Raw genomic sequence first — 21,181 nt, forward strand, 5'->3', positions numbered from 1 at the left:
GTATGATGTCATCTCTTCTCTAGACTGAGTTTATTCAATCCAGAGAAGAAAGAAGGAAGGGAAGAATACATGCTCGTTAGGAACAATAAAGGGAAGAATACATGCCTACTTCTTTTTTTTAAAATGACATCCAGACTTAAAAAAAAAAAAATCTCTGAAATCTTTCTGCCTGTAGCCTGAAATATGAAGATTCTATTTTTGCAGCCAGAAATACATCCTGTTTATGATAAGTGGTTCAAATTCCTGGAATAGCCATAAAAAAAAAATCTAACCCTTCAATTTTTACACTGCCCAATACTATTTCAGTGGAGTGGGAGCTTGTATAGGGGGGATGTGTTGGTGTGTAAGGTGGTCCACCTCCAATCCCCTATGGAACAAGATGGATTAGAAATGTGTTTTAAAACATAACCAAAGAACAAAACCAGAACACAGCAATTTGTAATGACTATTTATTAATACATGTATCACAAATGTTCACAATATCACTGCATTCGTGTTGGCATGCGAGACAGAGGCATTGTTTTTTAAGATCTTTTAAAAATATTTTTACTTTTGTTCCCCATTCACACTCATTTTTAAATTGATTTGATGAGGTCCTTGATGTCTGTAATGTCGATGCAAAGAAAAAAGAAAGTAAAATAACACGATAGCAGTTAATTGGGGAAAAACAGAAGTAATATTATTTCCTTCACAGGAAGCAACAATACAGCTTTGTAACAGGATTATACAGGTGCACTAAACTGTCTATACGTTCCTAGGCATGTAACAGTAAGGAGCAAGGATGCCACCCAAAGATCAACAATTTCCTTCGTGCATGACTCGTGCCTCTTTCTCCTCACGGACAATTACCAATGTATCTCTTTACATGTCCTAGGCAGCCTGAAGAAGGTAGGAAAGAGCCTTAGTAAAAGGGAAAACCCAACCAAAGGAGATTAAGCCAAAAGAACAGATACTATCTGCTTATCTACATCTAGAGGGGTGTGGCATTATCAGTCATGATCAAGGGCTAACAGGAGCCTCCCACACTACATGCAGGGCCCAGCAGGGCCAGTGATGGTGTGGAGAACCAGTCACCTACAATGAGCTGCAGTTGGACCAAGTACAGATGGAGGAGCTGGCACGCACAGGGCCTTGGGTGGGGTCCCCTAGGACTAGATGCAGGGAACTTGGCTACACGCTGGCACAACAGGGCTTCACAAGATGGAACGCTATGCATGATGCGGGCTGAAAGGTGCAGCAGAGGCTGTGTGGGAGTGTCAGTTGCACATGGGGTGGGGGAGTTAGGACAGGTGTATTAGGTACTGTGCTCTAATATTCTTTGGAAGTCTTTCGAAGATTGCTGCAGTTCCTTTTGAAAACAGGTCTCTTACTCCATTGTTCTTGAAAGACTAAGGGAGAAGTTAAAACATGTGAGTGACTCACCATTAATAAGGACTTAAAATAAGGTAAGAAGCTGAAGAGAGCATTTTGACAGCACTGATCACAGCAGTTATCACATCTCCTCCCCAGCACCACAGAAATGAGGCTTCGGCATGTGGCCACATGCCACCGAGACCAAGGAGTGAAGTGGCCAGGCAGTACCCTTGGCCCTTTGAAGGGGAGTGTGGGCCCCCAAAGGGAGAACGCTGCCATTTAACACTCCCCACCACCACTCACCTCCTTACACCATCTCATACTGGTTGGCCGTGATGAACCGGGACAGACAGCAGGCCAGCAGCATGCCAATCAGCTGTCGGCAGAAGTAAAAAGAGAACGAGGCTCTCAAGTCACTGAGTTAACACATTTCTTTCAACCTCCCCCACCGCCCCACCCATGTAAGTTTTAACAACTGAGGGCTTTCGTACGTGAATGGGGAAAGGGTACTAGGGAAAACGATCAAACCTGATTTCAGTAGTGGGATCTAAGACTTAGGGAGTCTAAGTGCTAGTGGGGGAGGTTCCAGCTCTAGCTCACTCTGGCCATTGAAAAACAATTTTTGACATGTAAGTAGTATTAAAGTGTGTTCATGTGTTCTGAGAGTAACGAAAAAAATTAAGTACCACAGAATTAGCGAGTAGTAACAAAAATGCCAGAATTGCATCGGGAAGCTATCTCAGCATAGGATAACACCCCAGCCATTCCCAGCCGACAGGATAATAGTTCTTTCCTTGAGACAATGGGACACTATTCATGACTGGGCGAGTTTGCCAGTGAAGTAAGTCATGGCTTGTGAGAAGTGGGGGGGGGGGGGGGGGTTAATTTCTCTTTATCTCTAAACCACGTAGGTATTTTAGGCCCCAATGGGCCCATCTACACCCAAGGTCTACTCCCTGGTTTTTCAGGGGCCCCAGCACAACCAATGTCAGGGTATCTCCGCCTCCTCAGAAGATCTCAGTCTTCTACCCACTTTGTGCCTGGACTTAACCTGTAACACAGGTGGATCTGATAAAAAGCTGTTGTAACGCTAGCAAGACATAACTTAAGCACACCTGTTGTGCTCATAGGAAAGCAAAATTCTCCTTCCTTACTCTGGAGGATCAACACTCTTTGGATAAGACCCCAGTTGTACACTTGAGTCTAGAGACCTTCAACTTCTCTTGGCCGTGTGGGGTCCCTTCTCCGTAAGCAACTGGCCATGTTTTATTGGTTCAGTGGTGGCAATGACCTTTAGAGATAATCTAGTATAGGGTCAAGTGTGGCCCAGGACCAGCAGAATCAGCATCATCTGGGACCTTGTGAGAAACACTTTCTCAGGCCCCACCCCAGACCTGCTGAATTGGACCCTCTTGGGGATGGGGCCCAGCAACTGGTGTTTAAACAAGCCTTGCAGGGGAGAGAACCACTCATCCAGTTCACCCTTATCTTCCAGGTGACACATCGGGTCCCACTGTTGGTCAAGGCAACATCTGAACTCTGTTCTCCTAGCTCTGCACTCAACCCTGTAGGTTCTAGTCCACCTGCCTCCCTTTCTTGGTGACATCCCAGATTCTCATCTTCCTTTTTCGAATGGAAATTGTGCTGTGAAATATGCGAACTATAACTTCTGTCAGGTAAGGAAAATCACCTTATTGGACTTACCCTATCTCCTACCAGAGCTCTGGCCACCATCATTTTGTGCCACCAAATATGTAATATTGTGTATGTACCAACCAAGTGGCCAGAGGAACCATGGCTGTAACCTCGAGAATAATGTGGCAAGTGAGAAACTAAAATCCCCTCCATGAGTACAAGGACTTTGAACCTTATAGCTTGTCTCTTTTCATTAAAACTGCCATTTTTCAGGGCTAACATGCATCAGATCACACTTGATACTCTCAAAAATCAGATGCCAGCCAAAAACCAAGTAAGTATTAGAGGCACATAGCACATTCAGGAATATTGAGTTATTTAATCCTTACTACATGCCTGGGCAGTATTACCATCCCAGTTTTCCAGATAAGAAAATGGGTTCAGGAGAGGTTAAAGAATCTCCCCCAAACCATACAGGTAACCCACGCAGAGTTTGTCTCCACCCTCTTCTAGCCAAGGATAGACCCTTTTCCAGCCCCCACTCCCACCCTGGGGTTTAGGCCCCTTTCCTCTCCAGGATAACTCCTCTGCCTCACGCCACCAGGGGTTCCTTCCTGCTTTCTATTGCAGACTTCAGGGAGAGGGCTGTCAGTGGCCATCTCTTTAATTGATCAAGTTCTTAGACACTCCTTTCTTTGTTGAGCTTACCACTTTAGGTTTTTCTCATAGACCTCATGTGTGTTTTAGCACTTAACAGTAGTCACCACTCCACTTCATAGTTTGCAACGCTCCTGGCCCCCATGGCAATGCACGAGCCACACAGCCAGAAAATTCTGTAGTACATGTCAATATTTCTTGCATCTAAAATGTTTGCTTTCAAGGGAATATAGCATGTCCCTCCACCTTTTTTACCCCAAACAGAAACAGCATCATTCTTAAGCACCGGACAGACTTTCTCACAGAAAATAACTTTTAAAATATAAGTAAAAATAAAAACTATCTGCTTTCAAACTATATTTTGTATTTCTAGAGCAAGAATATACCTTCTTCTGTTTGCCCATGGGAAAAGACAGATTTTTTTTAAAATTATTTTTTAACATCACCGTGTGAAGTCGTTAGAGCTCCAAATTGATCAAGGGTCCATCATACAACTGATGAGTCTCATTATCAAGCGCATTTTGCTCCGTTAGGTTTTTGTTCCAACCTTGTGTATATTATAAACACAAGTTTATTACCGTAAAATTTTCAAAAATGACACATCATGAAATTTTCAGTGAAGAATTTTTTAGTGAATTTTATGCAGATACTTTCTCTGACTGAGCAACATATATATTAGTGTCTCAAAAGATGATAGTTCTTAAGAATATAATTCTGATTCAGATGATGTGAATATTAGACCAACAAAAGTACAAAAACCTTAGTGCTTGATTCTGATACAGAAAGTGAAAATGAAACTCTTGGTGCTGGAGACTGTTCCTTTGCTTCTACAGAAGAGTGGATTGAAGACAACATTTCACAAAAATTAGAAGACTTTACAGGTGTGTCAGGTGTCACTATTGAATGTAATAACCCACAAAGTGTTAGTGAAATAACAATTTTTGGTAACGACTTTTTTGAGTTGGTCGCTTCTGAAAACAAACTTGAATCACCAACAGAATGAAAAATCGTATAAAAAGTATGATAAGGCTTTAAAATGGACTGATGTAACATGACATGAAGTGACATGAAGAAGCTTCTTGGATTAATTTTGATGAGACAAATAAGAAAGTCACACTGGAAGGAATATTGATCGGCTGATCCCTTACTTGAAACACCTGTTTCCAAAGGTTATGACGAGAAGAAGGTTCAAACAAATAATGACATTTCTTCACTTTAACAATAACTTGGAAACTCCGCTTCTTGCAGACAGAATCTCAAAAGTTAAACCTCTTTTGGATTATTTTCTACTAAAATTTCAATCGATCTATATACCCAAACAAGAGCTACCACTTGAGGAGGCAGTGATAAAGTGGAGAGGGCGACTCAGATTCAAAACCTATAATCCTGGAAAACTTACAAAATATGGAATTTTGGTCAGGATGGTTAATGAAAGTGAAACTGGATATATACGCAACCTTGAGATTCACACAGGTGAAGGAAAGAACCTGAAAGAAACAATATTATGGGTTCTACAACCTTATCTTGGTTCATGGCACAATATTTACCAAGACAATTATTACAACAGTGTGTCCACATCTGAAATATTGTTGAAAAATAAAACCAGAGTTTGTGGGACTATAAGAGAATTGTAGTCTACCAAACCAGTTAAAGGAGAAATCTAAAATCTGCAGAGGGGAGAATGACATTCTTACAGAAGGGAGAAGTGATTCTTACACGGAAAGACAAGAGGCTAGTCCACATGGTGACAATTATTCGTGACGCCTCCACAGCATCTCAGGAAAGGAAGACAGGGGACTGGCCATCAGATAACTAAGGCCGCTTGTATATTAGAGAATAATAAGTATATGAAAGGAGTTGATCGATCCGATCAATATCTGGCAAACTTCAATATCCTCCGGAAAACTCGAAAATGGTATAAGAAAGTGGGTGTCTCTTTGAATAACTGCAGTTTATTCAATGTGTTTAAAATTTATTGTAGCCTTAATGCACAGAATAAAATGACTTACAAGCAATTTTTTGTTAGCAGTAGCTAGAGAATGGGTAACTGACCGTTCTGGTGAATGTAGTGGTAGTCCCGCACCTGCTCCTTCTTGTGGCGTTTCTAAAACAGCCCCCCACAAAGATCCACCTTGTCAACTATCAGGTAAAATGAATATATTCTAGAGGAAATAATGCCCACAGGACTGGAAAAAAGATGCTGCCAGAAAGTGTAGTCTGCTCTTCCAGGGGATAGTGCAGTGAAACACTGTATTTGTAATAGATGTTCTCTTCCCCTGCACAGAGGTGCCTGCTATACTGCTTATCACACACTAACGAAATATTAGAATGCTTTAGTAAGACATGCACAGAGTTTCAAATAAATACATTAAGTGCAAAAAAAAAAGTTGCTGATATTTACTCAAACATGGGTGTTTCAATATTCACTTACATAACAAATCGCCGGCCACACGCGTTAGTTTCTGCAAAAATCCCCTGGTCAATAATGTATTAACAGCTACTAAGAAATTTTTCCTAAAAAAAGTCCTAAGCTGAGGCACATACAAGCTTTGTGAAAACAGTAGTTTACATAGATTGGCTTTTATTTTAGTTAATTCTAGTATAAGAAAAACTAGGATTTGGGATGTGGTGGGTGTTTTGAATTATTCGCAGGATTACTGATGTCAAATTTGCTAGTGTTTCATCATATTTGAAAGAAAACTTTGATCTCTCATTTCCCTAAGCACCAAGTTAAGGGAAAGTAGAGAGGGGAAAAAAATACTATACTTAGTACCATTTATTGCCAGATCATTTCTAGGTACATAACTGAAAGCCTATTAAAGGTAAAGACATAGCCTCTTCCTTAGTCTGAGTCAGGACCAAACGCTCACTTGCCACTAGACCCAATTAATCTGTAGATAGAAAAATCCATCCTTATTTAGATGAAACCCTTTGTTTAGGTTAAATACATGCAAAAAGTGCCTCAAAGAACACAGGGATGCTCTGTGGAATTCCGGGCTGCCCCTCAGAAGCACACGGGAACAAACTTCTGCTTTAAATCCTGGAGTGAGACAGGAAAAGGAGAGCTTGCCTCTTATGCTGAAACCCCTCAGGACAGAGATCCCAGAACCACCTCTCCCTCCCCCTGTGGCTGGTGAAATGCCAAATCCCCTGCAGCCTAGAGAGTCTGAGAGCAGATTATTTATATTTGGTCAACTAAGACTTTGTAATTAGCCTTCATCTAATTGTTGGAAGTAACATTTTATTTTTACCACTCTCAGCCTTGTCCTTACTATATTCTGCTTTCTGTTAGGTCATGAAAACCCCTGGGAGGCCCTTCACCAACTGAGAAGCCAGAGAGGGAAGGAGAGAAGAAAGGCCCTCGACTTACAAAAGGCCGACTCTAGCCTTCTCAGAGCATCTGCACAAAGAGAGCTCCGGTAACAGGGATCGCATCGCTCGGGCTCTGCAAATCACCAGGGACAGGGTGGGCTCTAAGAGGTGGGAGAGAGGGGCTGAGAGAGGAGTGAGGTCGAGGTCAGCAAAGACAAGGGCTGTCAAAGGCAACAGGGCGAGGGTGTCTTCCCCTGCGATCCCCATGGGAGGCAAACATGGCCCCGTCCCTGATTCCTGAGGGGCAGAGAGAGGCTGGCAAACGAAGCTGTAAAAGGCAACTTTCTTAACAAGAAAGTGGCAAGCAATAGGTCAAAAATTTCACTCCTTATAATATCTGTGGAGATTTTATGTTGATGACTTAACTGGGAAAGAAATAAAACTTCCATGTCTTTGGAAAGTGCCAACGCATCTGGTTTAAAATAAAACCATATAAATGCTTTTAGGGACTGTTTCGGGGCCTGAAAATACTAGGGGAATAAGTTAAAAGTTCCATTAGCTTTATTGGGCCATGTCTCATCGAGGCTATTGACAGCTTTGTCCTGCCCTCTATACAGAAAATGTAGACAAGTCCCAGAAAAGAATCCTCGGTCCATAACGAATCATCCCAGCAGCCTGTGGGCCCTGCACGAGGCCCTGCAGAGGTGAGGGTCACGGGATGGATGGGTAGAAAGATCTGTATTTTTTTGATGAGTACCTTTCTCCTTCCACAGACTCAAACCCTTTCATTATAAAGGCACAAAGTGAGTTCCATTTAGGTGCTACGTGAGGCAAGAACAAGGGTGATCTTTAGCCTAAATATTTAATGCAGCAGACCAGATGAGATCATCAGAATTGTAAGCCTGGATCTACAGTAGCCGCCCAACCTCAAGCTGCTCAACTCTCCCTTCTGGAAAACAGCTCCACTGTCCCTACTCAGGACTGTAACATTCTGTGCTTTGGGGGATTAATCCAGCCTAACAGTTTCCAAGTCTAGCCAAGCTACTTACATTGGATACAGAAGTGCTAAATACTGAGAGCCACAGCAGAAGGCCAACCAAGGTGGGAAGTACTGTCACAAACTGAGCGATACAAGTGTCCAGACTCGGACGCTTGGCTTCCGGGTCCTGTTAGGGATGAGGGAGGTGATGATCTTTCTGTGTGTGTGTCCCCAAGCCCCCTCGAATAAAAGAGTAGCTGCTAAAAATGCAGGGAGGAGGTACTCTATCAAAACACACTCAACCACCTGCTATAAATTCATAGGGTAGCAGGACCTGCCCATCAAGTCCAGACCAATGGGCTTTTCCTTGAGAGGGTAAAGGTGCCGGGAGTTTGTGGAAAGAAGTATTAAATGCCTGCCAAAACCCTGCTGTCCAAAAACAGCACTCGAGAGGTTTAAGTTAGCTAAGTTGAGGTAACGGGACAAAGTTCTCGCACAGTCTATTAAAAGGCTAGACCCAGCTTAGTTTTCCTTGTACTGTACTTTATACCACGGTTAATTTCTAAGACAACAGATGTACAAGGCCAGTTTGTTCCAACAGGATAGTGTGGATGTCACAAGAGCAGGTGAGGAAAAGGGCAGGGAGAAGGTGGAAGGCAGGCGAGAGTGGGGGCGGGGGGGGGGGGGTTCCTGTTCTTTCCTACCCACTTTGGCTTCCCTGTGGTGTCTACTCAGTAGAGCTTGCTTTATTATAGGAAGGCCAAAACATAGGCCAACGTGACTGATTCATCGGTACCAGACAACATCTGCTAAGTTTTACTATGACACTTGTCCTAAAATTTTTGAACACCTGTGGCTAAAGCTTTGGTGCCAGGTCTGACCAGGATCAGCAGGGCTGGATCTTCTTGAATAGGCATCTGGTAAGTGGCCACCATGGTCCAAGAGAGGCCCTGGATCTACTGGCATCTGGAAGCCAGCTTCAGCTTCCATGTACCTTGAGGCTGCCAACCTCATTAAAAGCTGCAGTTCCTACTGCATCTGGCTGATAAGAGCCAGCCGTGGCCATTCCTGTCACTGCCCCAAGCTGAGCACAACAGATCTTAAGCCTTTGCCCCGCTGCACCTGACCAGCCACGCACGTGAACGATATTAGCTCTGCGATGCTCCTGGGCTTTGGGTTTTGTTTTCTTATCCCAACAACTCTGTAGTACCTTGATGAGACCTGAACTCTGGAGAGAAACTGTTTGGGGCTTCCTTGGGGCCAAAGCCCCTTTCTCACTGCCCCAGAGGGCCATAGAGCAAACTCAGCGAACCCCACGTCAGGGGTTTCTTCCAGGTAGCACAGAGAGATGAACGCTTATCGGGCCAGATAACCATTGGTCTACACCTAAAGCCCTTCACGGGGATGAGAGAGAGAAATGCAAGAGGTGTTAATAAGATTCTTTCTGACCTGGTTCCCCTCACTCGTGAAAGTAGGACTGCCTTCCCAACCCTTCGTGGCCACATGAAGGATTCTTGGATGAAAAGATGTTTCATCCACAAGAATACAGGCTCTCTGAGGCTCTCCTCCCCAGGGAGAGTACTGGCATCGTGTCCCTTTGTGGTTCTAGGGTAGACATTAGGGCCAACTACAGCCATATTCCTTCCTTCAAGGGGATGGTCCTCCCCAAACGCCAAGCACAAGCCTGTCCTGTAGGTGGTTCACCCGACACGGCACATACAGGTGTAAAGTAAACTATGTGCAGCTGCCCTGAGCCTCTTGCACACGGCACCAGACACTCGGGCCCGAATCCCCTAAAATGTCCCCTGGCCATTACTGATATGTCACCGAAGTGTTCTTACTGAAACAGGATAACAACCAGAAGAAAGTTCAGGGCTGCAGCTTCTTTGGACGTGTCTCTCGGGACCGAGTGAGTTGGTACTGTTTGTGGCACTACTCTGGTTTGTGTGTGTTGGCGGGTTGAGGGTTTAGGTACTTCCTGAGCCACAAAAAAAAAAAATGTAAAAGAATTTTAAAACTGCCACAAGAAATACATACTCGTGGTTGTTGGGCCCACATGCCCTTGTGGGAGGAAATGTCACACACGGTTTGGTAACTGCTTGGGAAGAAAAGCTTTTTGACTTACCTAAGGCCAAACCCTCCATTTGCAAAAACTCCCAGGCTAACATGCTGTTTCTTGATCTAAGTGATGGTTAGTGCACAGGTAGGCTCATTTTGTGATAACTTATTAAGCTGCATACTTACAATGTGTGCGCTTTTCTTTATATGCCATATTTCAATCAAGATGTTTTAGGAACAAACTATTTAAATAAGATTAAAGTGCATCTGCATTGCTCAGCAAGAAGAAAAGCGGTACAGGGGCTGCAGAGGGACAACTAATTATAGCCTGGGAGAGCTGCTATAGAATTCAGGCAGGTAAAACCAGAGCCATGGCAACATGACTGAGGTAACATGAATTGGGCTTTGTTGGAAAAATGATCTGTTGGTCTGAAAAAAATTCTGCCTTAAAGATAAATCAAGGTTTTTTTTTTTTGGTTGTTAGGTATATATGCTGATCCTTCCACCCACAGCAATATTATAGCAACTGGCTGGGAGATCAGAAGCCTAGGGGACAACAGACTGCCTTGCCTGGGGCAGGTGGCAAAATTTTAGATTTAGCTTAATCACGTTCCATCCTTGAGTATGTGTGGCTTGCCTAGTTTGCATAATGGCTTCTCCCATTCTTTTTTTAGAGGTTGGGTGGAAATAAAGGGATATAACATTTTATATACACAAGGTCAGTTTCCTCTTAAGAAACAATAATCAAACCTTGAGATCAAATAATGACCACAAGATGAAGTTTGCTACATTTAGGCTTTCTTTAAAGGGAGAGCTCTCATGCGTAATTCACTGGAACTGAGAACCAAAAAGGGACAGATCAACCAGGAAAAGAGCACCCCCCCACCCCCACCCCGGCCGAATCCAAATCTCCAAATTAGCCATTTGATGTTTGGAGTTGTTTATGCTCCAATTAAGGCAGCACTTTGTTCAGCTAACCTCCATTTGACCTACAGAAGATACGAGTTGTTTTTCTGGAGCTAGTCATTAGTTGCACTGTAACTGATATTCCCTTGATGGCAAAACTTCATTTAAGTTGAAAAAGGAAAATCAATAAACAGATGACCTGAGGACTAATGAGCAAGAAGTTCTGACCCCATCCATCAGCCTTTCCCCAGGCATGGGGAGGCTGCCAGAGAATCTGGAGACCAGGGAGGAAAAGGAAAGCAGGAGACAGGAAAGGCTAGGCCCGACCGCAAGATTACCTGGGAGAATGCGATCCCAAAAGCCACTCCAGCGATGATTCCCATGTTGGTCTCCATGAAACTGGTCACCAGATCATAACAACCCTGAAAACACAAAGACACGGTCTCAGAGACATGTTTTACCCAAACTAGACGGGCTGGGTTACCTTGTGACACTCCCACATCCACCCCAACCTTCATTCTGCAAATACAATGAAAAACCTCAAGCATACAAAAGGTATGGAGCCCCCAAGTGACCCTTCCTCTAAAATCATGATGAACATATGGCCAATCTCGTTTCACTTAAATTTTTTCCACACTCATCCCCGGGCTGGATTATTTTAAAGCAAATCCCAGATATACACTTTCATCCACAGATGTTTCCGTTGTAGGATGAAATTGAGCAAGAAGCCTGGAAGATCCATGAGGCGAACACTAGGGATACAGAAGCCGACTTGAACAGGTGAAAAGGCATTCCGCGTCGCTGATCAGGAAAACAGCATCATAAACAAAGTTACTAGCATTCTGACAACAAATGACAGAATCTTAAAGTGAAATCATCTGGTTAGAAGGAGGTGTTTGAACACCTGCCAACTTTATGGCATTTTAGGGTTCTTCCTATGGAGACCGTTAAGTTTCTGTTAGTAGGGAAAAACCTATGTTCTAGAGTCATCTTTTCCACAGAGTTACTATGTGACCTTGAACAAGTCACCTCCCCTCTCTGGATGTCAACAACCTCATTAATAAAATGAAATGAGTTTCCCATTAACATCCTGTGAAATCTCCACATGTTGTGATTAAAACCAACACCATATATTCCAATAAAGAGTTAAAAAAAACAAAACACCAGTTTTACCAATTTCAATGTTAGTATAAAATTGATAAAGTTTAATTTCTTTAAAAGAAATGGTCTGGTTGGAGTTCAGCAATGTTGCTAAACTAGTTTTGTTGTTATTCTGGATTACATTTTATCAACCTAGTCCAGGTAAGACACCAAATTTTGTGTATCACTCATAACGCAAAGGCAATAGCTGACTCTTCCTGTTAAAACGCCTGACAGCTCAAACAGCAGGAGTTAGTGAACGTGTGTGTTGGTGTGTGAGTGGATTTCTATGCATAGTTCTTTGGAACGGGGCCAAGTCAACCTAGACTTCTGAAGTGATGTATCCAGCTTTAGAAGACATGGTCTTTTCCCAGTTTTCTGAAAAAGGGCTCCAACTTGAATGTATGAAGTCTGTGAAAAATCAAGACAGTTTCATAAACAGGCCAAAGAGGATTGTTATCAAGAAAGGCCCACTAAATTGTAATAACATTTGAAGAACAAGAACAACCAGAAATATGTCGCCCATTTAAAAATTCAAAGTTTAACAAGTTAACATTTCTCATAGAGCTTATGAAAATTCTGCCCATGCTGTATCTTCTAATAAGTGATATTTTATTCATTCCCAGTCTGTTTGCAAAGACAAAGATGCTTTATTTCAGCAGCAGTGCTTTGACACGTGTTTTCAATGCGGTGAACAAACTATGATCCTTAGTTACCTGATGCAAATTTGACGGGCAGGGGTGAGGAAGGAAACGCATTATTGCTCATGGGAAGTTTTGAAATTTGATTCTGTCTTTATAGGAGAAGCTTGCTCATTGATTTCATTTCTACTAGTGAAACTATATATCACACTCTTTTCCAAAAGGTAGTGGAAAGGAGGTCAGTTCGGGTTAGGAAGAAGTCAAAGCAAGAAGAGAGGTGCATATTCTAGCACTTTCCCCAATGGCAGCAGCTAAGATAGGTCATCATTCACTGCTGTATCTCCTCCGCACAGCAATGGTCGGGCCAGGGAATGAAGTTCAGACCACCAGCAGTGGTACGTCAGCTCAAAATGTGGAAACACAAACCCAATAATAAAAACCAGAGAAAAGTGAGGGGTGCTGTTTGCTTACTCTGCAAAATAGTTTGGAATAGGTTTTTTGTTTTTGCTGTGAACGTCAATTCTACACTTAAGGTGTATGTGTTTTTCTAAAGTATGAAATCTCCTACAGTGGAGTAGAAATGAGAGTCGGCCACGTTATTTTTGAAAAGTCCATTCCAACCAGAAAAATGAAGGGCCTGGCGTTCGTACAACTGAGGCAAAATCATTCTCTCTAAACTTTGCTTCTCAAAGTGACGTGTTTCTATGAGCAGCGTTACTGGGGCTTTTGTTAGAAATGCAGAATCTGAGCCCTCACTCCAGACCTACTGAGTCAGAATCTGCCAGGTCCCGGGGTTACTCATTTTTAATGAGTTTTAATGAATGTTAATATCTCCAGATGTTTCACGTGCCCATTAAAGATGGAGAAGCCCTCTTCGCTAAGAAAAGCTCCCCCACTATTTTTCACTCCAAACAAAAAAGCAAATTAATAAATTACAGCAGTAAGAGAGTTACTTAAGAGAGGATGAAAGTGATTTAGCTTCTTCGTTGTTGTTTAAACCACATAAGACCCAGGTTGCAATAAATGCTTTCCGTCTCCAGCTTTCTCTCCGTTATTCACTCTGTGGACCCACAAGCCCGTTTTCCAGCTCTCGGCCCAGCTCTGCAGACTGCCGGAACTGCTTTCATCCTACATCCCTGGCGCGTGTTTGCCTTCCACGTTGAATTCTCACCGAAACCATGATCTTACCTGCCTACGACGATCTCTTTTAATTTCCTAAAATGAAAGTCTGCTTGTCAGGTGTGTGGTCAACCTACAGAGACCTGCGAAGTGTCCTAGGAAACACCCAGGAACAGAACCGGTAATTTGTTCACCCTCTCAGCAAGTCTAAATTGACAGGGCCTCTGATGGGAAACACCTGGAAGTGGCAGGCTTTTCAGTAGCAGGAAGAGCATCGCTGCTCCTGGCAGGTTCTGGGAGGAAGTATCTCAGGAGCTGCCAACCAGGATAACTGTCCCTCTTGCTCTTGCCCTGGCTCTTTAAAAAACGGAGAGGAATTCCTAGCGGGTAGGGGCTCGGTCAATGCTATTAGCTAACTGAGCCTGCAGACATTGCATCATCGTGCTTAGCAAAACCAAAATCAAAGCTGTCCTCAAAACGAGAAATACCCTGCTTAACTGCTCTCCTCTCCTTCCTGCTCTCTGCCAGTGATTTGTACAAGGTAGGATTCTCATGCTGCCAGGTAAGAGCCAAGAGCCACCTTTCTGTGCTATCAGGGCATAGGGTTCAAGACACTAAAAGATCTATGGGGATTTAGAATACGTGTATTTTATATAACAGGATTCCGCAGAACTAGGACGTGGCAGGAGTTAAGCTTCCTGGGAGAGGGAGTCAGTGCGGGGAGGCTAACCTTTACGAGCCTGAGCCTCTACTAGCAGTACGTATCTCCACCCCATCCGCATCACCTATCTTTTATAGATGAGGTGTCAGAGACTCAGACCCAGGAAATAATTTGAGAAGTTCAGGTGGGCATTCGATGAAAATATCTAATGAAACTTCCTGGGCAAATTTCAGTTTTCATTCACTTTTTCTCCACAGAGGGAGCCAGGCTGGAGAGTAAAAGAGAAGTGAGGAGTTCCTCTTCCAGGTATTTGAGGTGCCCAGGAAAATGTAAAGTAGGATTGTTGGTGGGGAGGCTGGGAGTGAGGCCTCTTTGTAGGTTATCAGTGAAGCGAAAAAATGTTCCCCTGTCTTTCTGGAAATCACTGTAGGGATTATAGAAATGCACTATAGGATCTGTCTCTAAACCAGCTTTTGAATACAAACAAAAATCCCTCCCTACAAGGACCTGTTGCATCATTTCTAATAAAAGGCACAGCGTGGCAGAGTGGAAGACAGACATCACCGTTACTGTCGTGACATTTCCACCACAGCTACCATTTACCATTACAGCCAATGTTCACCTTGTCCTTATTCTCTGCCATGCCCTGTGCTTTAGATACTTTATCTCATTCAGTCCTCTGGGGCAAGAACTATTCTGTCCATTTTACAGATAAGAAAAACAAGGCTGAGAAGGGTTAAGTAACTTGATCAAGATCACACAACCAGCAAGTGGCTGAGCCAGAATTTAAACTGCAGTCACTCCGGACCCTGTGGTCCTGACTTCCAGGCCCTCAACTTTCACAGAAGAAGAACTCTGGGTGAAATTTTTTTAGAAGGAAGGCTTTTATCAAGGATGATGATTGCTGCTTCTACGGAGGACCTCCTGAGGCTCTGCTGTGCCAATATCGCATTCCATAAAGCATATCTTGCCTTCTGTACATCAGTATCCACCAAGTGCCAGGTCTGCTCAGCACTTCAGAAAAGGGCAGCATAATGACATATTGGTGCACAGTGGAGGGGTCCATGAAGAAACCAGAAGTCACCTTACTGATGAGAGGCGAAGGAGGCCTCAAACTTTGGGTTCATAAAAAATTCCAGTCGGAACAGGTGTCCTCTTAGCTCAGACAAGAAGCTGTCAGTACTGAACGTCTTACCTCAGCACACCAACAGCCAAGTAGTAAGCCCAGAAGGAAAAAATGAACTTCTAGAATGGCAAGAATGCCCTGCAGCAGTTCTGCTGCAAATACCGACATTACATTGGTGAAATATAGAAACCATCTCTTAACGTTCTAATCTTGAAAGGATGGCTATCTTCTGTGAATTATTCAGTCTTTGGCCCAGATCCCATTGAATTTTGAAGACCTTAGACAACTAGAACTTTGGGACTTCCCTGGCAGTCCAATGGTGAAGACTCTGAGCTTCCACTGTAGGGGGCATGGGTTCGATCCCTGGTTGGGAAACTAAGATCCCACATGCTATGCAATGTGGCTGGGAAAAAAAAAAACAAAAAAACCCCTGGAACTTCACCTTAGTAAGAAAAAAGAAACTTTACCTGATGGCAGCATAACCACGGGTAAACTCCACAGTAGGGTTTTTTTTCTCCCTTTTGTTTCACCAAAACATTATTTCTATCTGGTATTTCCCTCAATGTTTAAGAATAGAGATAGCCCTCACACATAGCTGTATCATGTCTTCATCAGATTCTCTGCAGAGTGGAATAGAGACTTGATTTTCCTTTTCTCTAACTACCTAAATTTCATTTCCCACATTTCCACTAAGTACTCACTCACACATTTCTCTTGGCCAGTTTTTTTTTTTCTCTCTAATTTCTTTGGGAGTCAAGATGTTGACAGTGAGTTGAATTGAGGTTGCTGATTTCTTTTCCCACCGCAGTGAAGTCCCTAAAATCAAGGCCACCTGCCTTGCACAAGCAGATGCTGTCTGTCAACTCGACTCCTTCTTTCCGCTGACGACTGGCACCCAGCTGGGAATAATTTCATGTTTCGAAGGTATATTAAGCAGAAGACAGACACCCAGAAAGAAGAAAGGCCACGTTCCCTGACATCAGCATTGGGGTTAACAGGAACCACTTGCTAACGTGTACTAACTATGCCTCGTAGAGCCTCGCTGAGGGAAAGGAATGCCAGGCCAAGCTGAGGCACGGCTTTCTCCTTCAGAAGTGGGTGGCCCAGTGCCTCTCCCTGGCCAGAATCACAAAGGAAGATTGCTGACTCTCTCCAAGACTACCATTTCTAACCTATTTGTCATAAATTTCACAGAGACAAAAACCCCTCCCCAAACATTCACCACCGAGTCCCATCAGGGCCGAGAAGGAGCGAGTACCTTCTGGTTCACTTTAGTGGCGGCCACGGTCAGGTTGTGCAGATCCTGGGGGTTACAATCGGTGTCGTTCATGCAGCAGCTTGGGGGGATGCCGTGCTCCAGGAAGTAGGGGCTGGTGCTCCAGTTGGTGTAGTTCTGCACCCCACAGCAGCTCAGCTGTTAACGGGGAAAGGAAAAGAATTAAGTGTGGCAGATCAAAGGCCCTGTGGTCTCCGCACTCAGTGCCTTGCAGCTTTTAAAAGAAAAACATGGGCCTGGGCCCAGGCCCTAGGTTGACAGGTACAGCTTTGGTGAGTCGAGATGAACTGAAGCTCTGCTAACAATTCTAGTCACTGGCAAGCCCACGTGAACTCAGCGAAGGAAGTGAGTCCTAGATGATATAGCGCATTGGTTTCCTTACCGCCTCCAGAAAGCCAAGCAGCTGCTCTCTGGCCTGGCTAAGCATCAAAATCACCTGCGTGATTAGGTGCTGCTACAGAGACAGATGCAGAGATGGACTGAATCAGGATTGTCACTGGGGAGCTGAGGCCAACATGGTTTTAGAAAGCTCTCCTCAGGATGTGTAATAGTACATACATAAATGGTTTCAGGGGGGAAGCGATGCGCACAGAGGAAGAGAGAGAGCTAATGTTGATAAACTACAGCCCACCAGCTACCTGGTTTTGTAAATCAAGTTTTCCTGGGACACAGCCGTGCCTGTGTGTTACATGTTGTTTAGGGTGGCTTTTGTGCTACAAAGGCAGAGTTGAGTAGTTGTGACAGAGCCTGCATGGCCTTCAAAGTCTAAAATAGTTACTACCTGACCCTTTACAACAAAGATGTGCCAACTGCCAATATAGAGGATAATGAAGGAGATGGGGCAAAATACATCATTAATTGGTGAATCTGGGTAAAAGGTGTACAGCTCCTTGTACTATTCTCGCAATTTTTCTGGGTAAGTTTGAAATTCTACCAAAATAAATTACCAAAAACATAAAAATAAAGATACTGCTTCCAAAATAAAAACGAAACACAACACAACAACAAAAGACACCCCTCAACCAGAAACCTCTGCAGGTGATCCTGATGGGCAGTCAGGCTTGAGCACCTCCAGGCAGGCAACACCTACTGTCCTCATATCCTCCGCAGTGCCCCAGGCAGCCTAGGCCATTCACACGCCTGCAGGATCCTCAGTTTCTCCAAGATCAGCTCTCCAGCTCCACTGCACTGCCCAAGCCCGTGAATGCAGCTCACCTGAGCTCTCTGCCCAGCCTCAAGACACCATTTCCAGAAGGCCAGTCTTAGGGAGCCAACTCCAAGTTAGGCTGTCCTACACTTGCTGCCTACCTCCTTTCCAAGGCTTCAGATTTTAAGAGCAAACTAGCTCTCCTTGGGATGCTCACATCCTTAGGGATGAAAAGCAAACCAGAGGGAGTGGTCCTTCTTGACACTAATTACCTGGATCACTGGACCCTGAATAAGTACTGGAATGTCCACAGTTGGAAAGGGAACTGGGCCAAGAGGCAGAGAGTGGGATCAATAGCAAACACTGCCGGTCCAACATCACCGGCAGCCCACGAGTCCAAGGCCCGACCTCGCAGGCAGTTGCCAGCCCCATCTCCTTCCTGGAACTTACACTGCGCTGCACGTGATCCACTGCCCGGCTCCTCTCATCGTTGCCGTTGTAATTCTGCATGGCATCTGTGTAAGTCCTCAGGAAGGTGTCCTTGATCTAGGGAAGACAAGGAGGGATGTGGTTCTGGTCCACTGCGGCCCAGATGGACACAGATTTGTTCCGACTTCCACCCCAAAATAGCCTCTTCTGAAAGCCTCCGAATAAATGTAGGCCAGGGAGGGGATGTCCTGTTTTCTGAGGCAAAAGAGCTCAGAAAATTGGCCAAGGGGTTTATTAGCTCAGGAGTTTAAGAAAATGTTCCCTTACCCCCAATCCAGAGGAAACCTGCCTAGTTATATCAGCCACTGAAGTGGCTAGTCAGATTTGGAAAGGGCTGTGATGGTTTTCTAGATATTTCTTTGAATTGGTTAATGACTTTCTATAACATTTTATGTCCTTACTCAGAAGAATGACAAAGGACAGGCCATTGTGAGTGGGTAGGAAGACTGATATTTTGACCAGAATCAGATCCCTAGTCTACCATACAGGAGTGGGGCAAAACCAGCTTTCACTTACCTGTCTTTGTTGAGATCAAAAAAAGAGGCTAAAGGACGTGGACTTTACTTGTTAGTAAATGGTTAACAAAACCCTTTCTCCTCTGTGAACACATTTGACCTTGGGTTAACTTTCAAGTTCTGTTTCCCTGGAAACCTGCTGAAGGTGGAGCATCAGGTGTGTTACCAGGCAACCCCGCTTATGGTAAAAAGTGCCCCCGATTGGTGAAATGACCCTGGCGTGGAGGACAGCAAATGACAATAATTCCCTGGCGGAAGCTTAGGGCTAAATACGGTGACTCTTCTAACTAGGCACATTCCTTGCTGAGATACTGGACGCTATGCCCGTGGGACAGTTACAAGAGATAAAGAGACACTTTACATGGCACTTCTAAGCCCAGGTGGTTGCCACACCCAGCTGCATCCTCTCGTTTCATTGCACATGCATTCTCTTAGGTATAGGCAGGTCTACACAGACTAGAGCCTGGGCCACTCAGGATTCCCACTGAAGAAACAAGCCCACTGCTGCCCTGCCTGCAAGCCGTGTTTCCTTTACTGTATCCTTCTCCGTCAGTGCTGCTAGGTTGTGACCTATTCTCATCATGTGTGTTTGACTCTTTAGCCAAATTCAAGACCACAATTGGTGGCCAAAGAGTGGCTCTGGAACCCCCAGCCACCACTTCCCTAAGTGGTTTTTCTGTGAAAAGAGTTTAGGCAGGTGAGGATGTTCAGGTCCTAGGTATCAGGAACCATGAAGGGAAAACCCCTACGTGGAGCCCGGTCCCAGCAGCACACGGGAGGGAAGTAGGCAAGGGCTCAGGTGGGAGCGAGCCAGGCTGGGCCTGGGGTTCACACAGGCATCGAGGGCCCCTCTAGGCCATGTCTTCATCAGGTTTTACCTTAGCTGACAATAAGAATGGGCGATCTAACTCTGGATGCAGCCCCCACGTGAAATGGTTCTAGAAGTCCGTCTTGGCATCTGAGAGCCCACGTCTGGTAAAGGGGCAAAGCGGGCAGAAAGTGCCTAAGGCGGGCTCACTGGAACCTGACTTGGCCAAGCACAAAGGCAGAGCCTGGGAACAGGTGATGGCAGACTTCAAGAGCCACAGTTACCACACGACCTCGCTGTCTTTCCCACCTCCACCTCGCTCTTTCTTTCCATTCTAACACGTGTAGCTGCTTCCATCTTTACTGTTATTTACAGGGAACAATAATGAATTTGGAGAGGAGGGAGTTAGAACCAGAGCTGCACTGTAGCGTATGCACTTTCTGACCTGTCATCAGTATACACATCTGAAAAGTGACACCACGGCAGCTACAGACAGCATGCAAGCAGCTCGTGCCTGTGTGAGCATCTATACATTGTGTAAATAGCGCAGCCTCAGTGACAGGACATGGAAGGATGGCCACACGTGACAGAGGACAGCTGTGTCCTTGAAACTAGCAGTTATGATTGCAAAACCGGATTCAAAGTAATTTTCCCCAGCCGTAGAAATCTAAAATTTTACATGTAAATAAAAAGCAAAGCGCAGCTTTGTAGGGGGGTTTGATCATGACTGTCTTCTCTCCTTTTCCCACAGGTTCAAGGGAAGGCATAGGGTTCACCGCTGGGATGTGGATTTTACCCCTGGGCGGCAGGGGGCGCCCTGCAGGGGCTATGAGGAGGACAGAGGAGAGCACAGGCTGCTTTGGGGAAATGTAGCACTTTGCCTCTTGCAAAGGACCTGTTCGGCTTGCCTTTGGCCTCCGAGAAATCTTAACATACAGATATATACACTTGTGCCTTGCTGAAGTGGCTACTTTTAAAGTATTTAATCTATACGGGAAGTCACTTTTAAAACAAGGTGGAGAATCCTTTTATGCGACAGCTATATAAAGAAATAGGGTGAGAGTCAACAACTAAGGTTTCAGGTTTGCCGAAATTACCACCTGCAGAATTTTCTGGGCATTTCAGCAACTAGTCCATAGCATTTGGAAACTAGCCAATACCACTGGAGATGCCAGCTAGCCTCTCTGCACCCTTTAGACATTCCAAGAGGTTTCAAAAATCCTCCTCCCAAAGACCCTTGAACTGAGTTCTCCATTTGGTATATACTCACCTCGTGACGAAACACAAACCCTGAAATGCCAGCCACGAGCTCCGCCAGGAACACCAGGGACAGAAACATGGCATACTGCAAAGCAAGTG

The 21,181-nt window shown here is 44.5% G+C and overlaps 1 protein-coding gene across 1 annotated transcript in view; it reads right to left on the bottom strand.

Annotated features, from left to right (window-relative positions):
- Nucleotides 1-435: 435 nt before the first annotated feature.
- The window catches only part of TSPAN7 (tetraspanin 7), a 135,645-nt gene continuing 114,899 nt past the window's right edge, over nt 436-21,181 (bottom strand). Inside the window, exons 3-8 of the mRNA XM_057719299.1 lie at nt 21,093-21,167; nt 18,461-18,556; nt 16,846-17,001; nt 11,239-11,322; nt 1,657-1,729; nt 436-1,388 (exon numbers count right to left, since the gene is read on the bottom strand). Coding sequence (XP_057575282.1) covers nt 1,661-1,729; nt 11,239-11,322; nt 16,846-17,001; nt 18,461-18,556; nt 21,093-21,167 — 480 coding nt within the window. The 3' untranslated portion in view covers nt 436-1,388; nt 1,657-1,660. The remainder of the gene's footprint in view (nt 1,389-1,656; nt 1,730-11,238; nt 11,323-16,845; nt 17,002-18,460; nt 18,557-21,092; nt 21,168-21,181) is intronic.

The sequence above is a fragment of the Hippopotamus amphibius genome, chromosome X, assembly GCF_030028045.1.
Source record: "Hippopotamus amphibius kiboko isolate mHipAmp2 chromosome X, mHipAmp2.hap2, whole genome shotgun sequence".
Classification (NCBI taxonomy): domain Eukaryota; kingdom Metazoa; phylum Chordata; class Mammalia; order Artiodactyla; family Hippopotamidae; genus Hippopotamus; species Hippopotamus amphibius.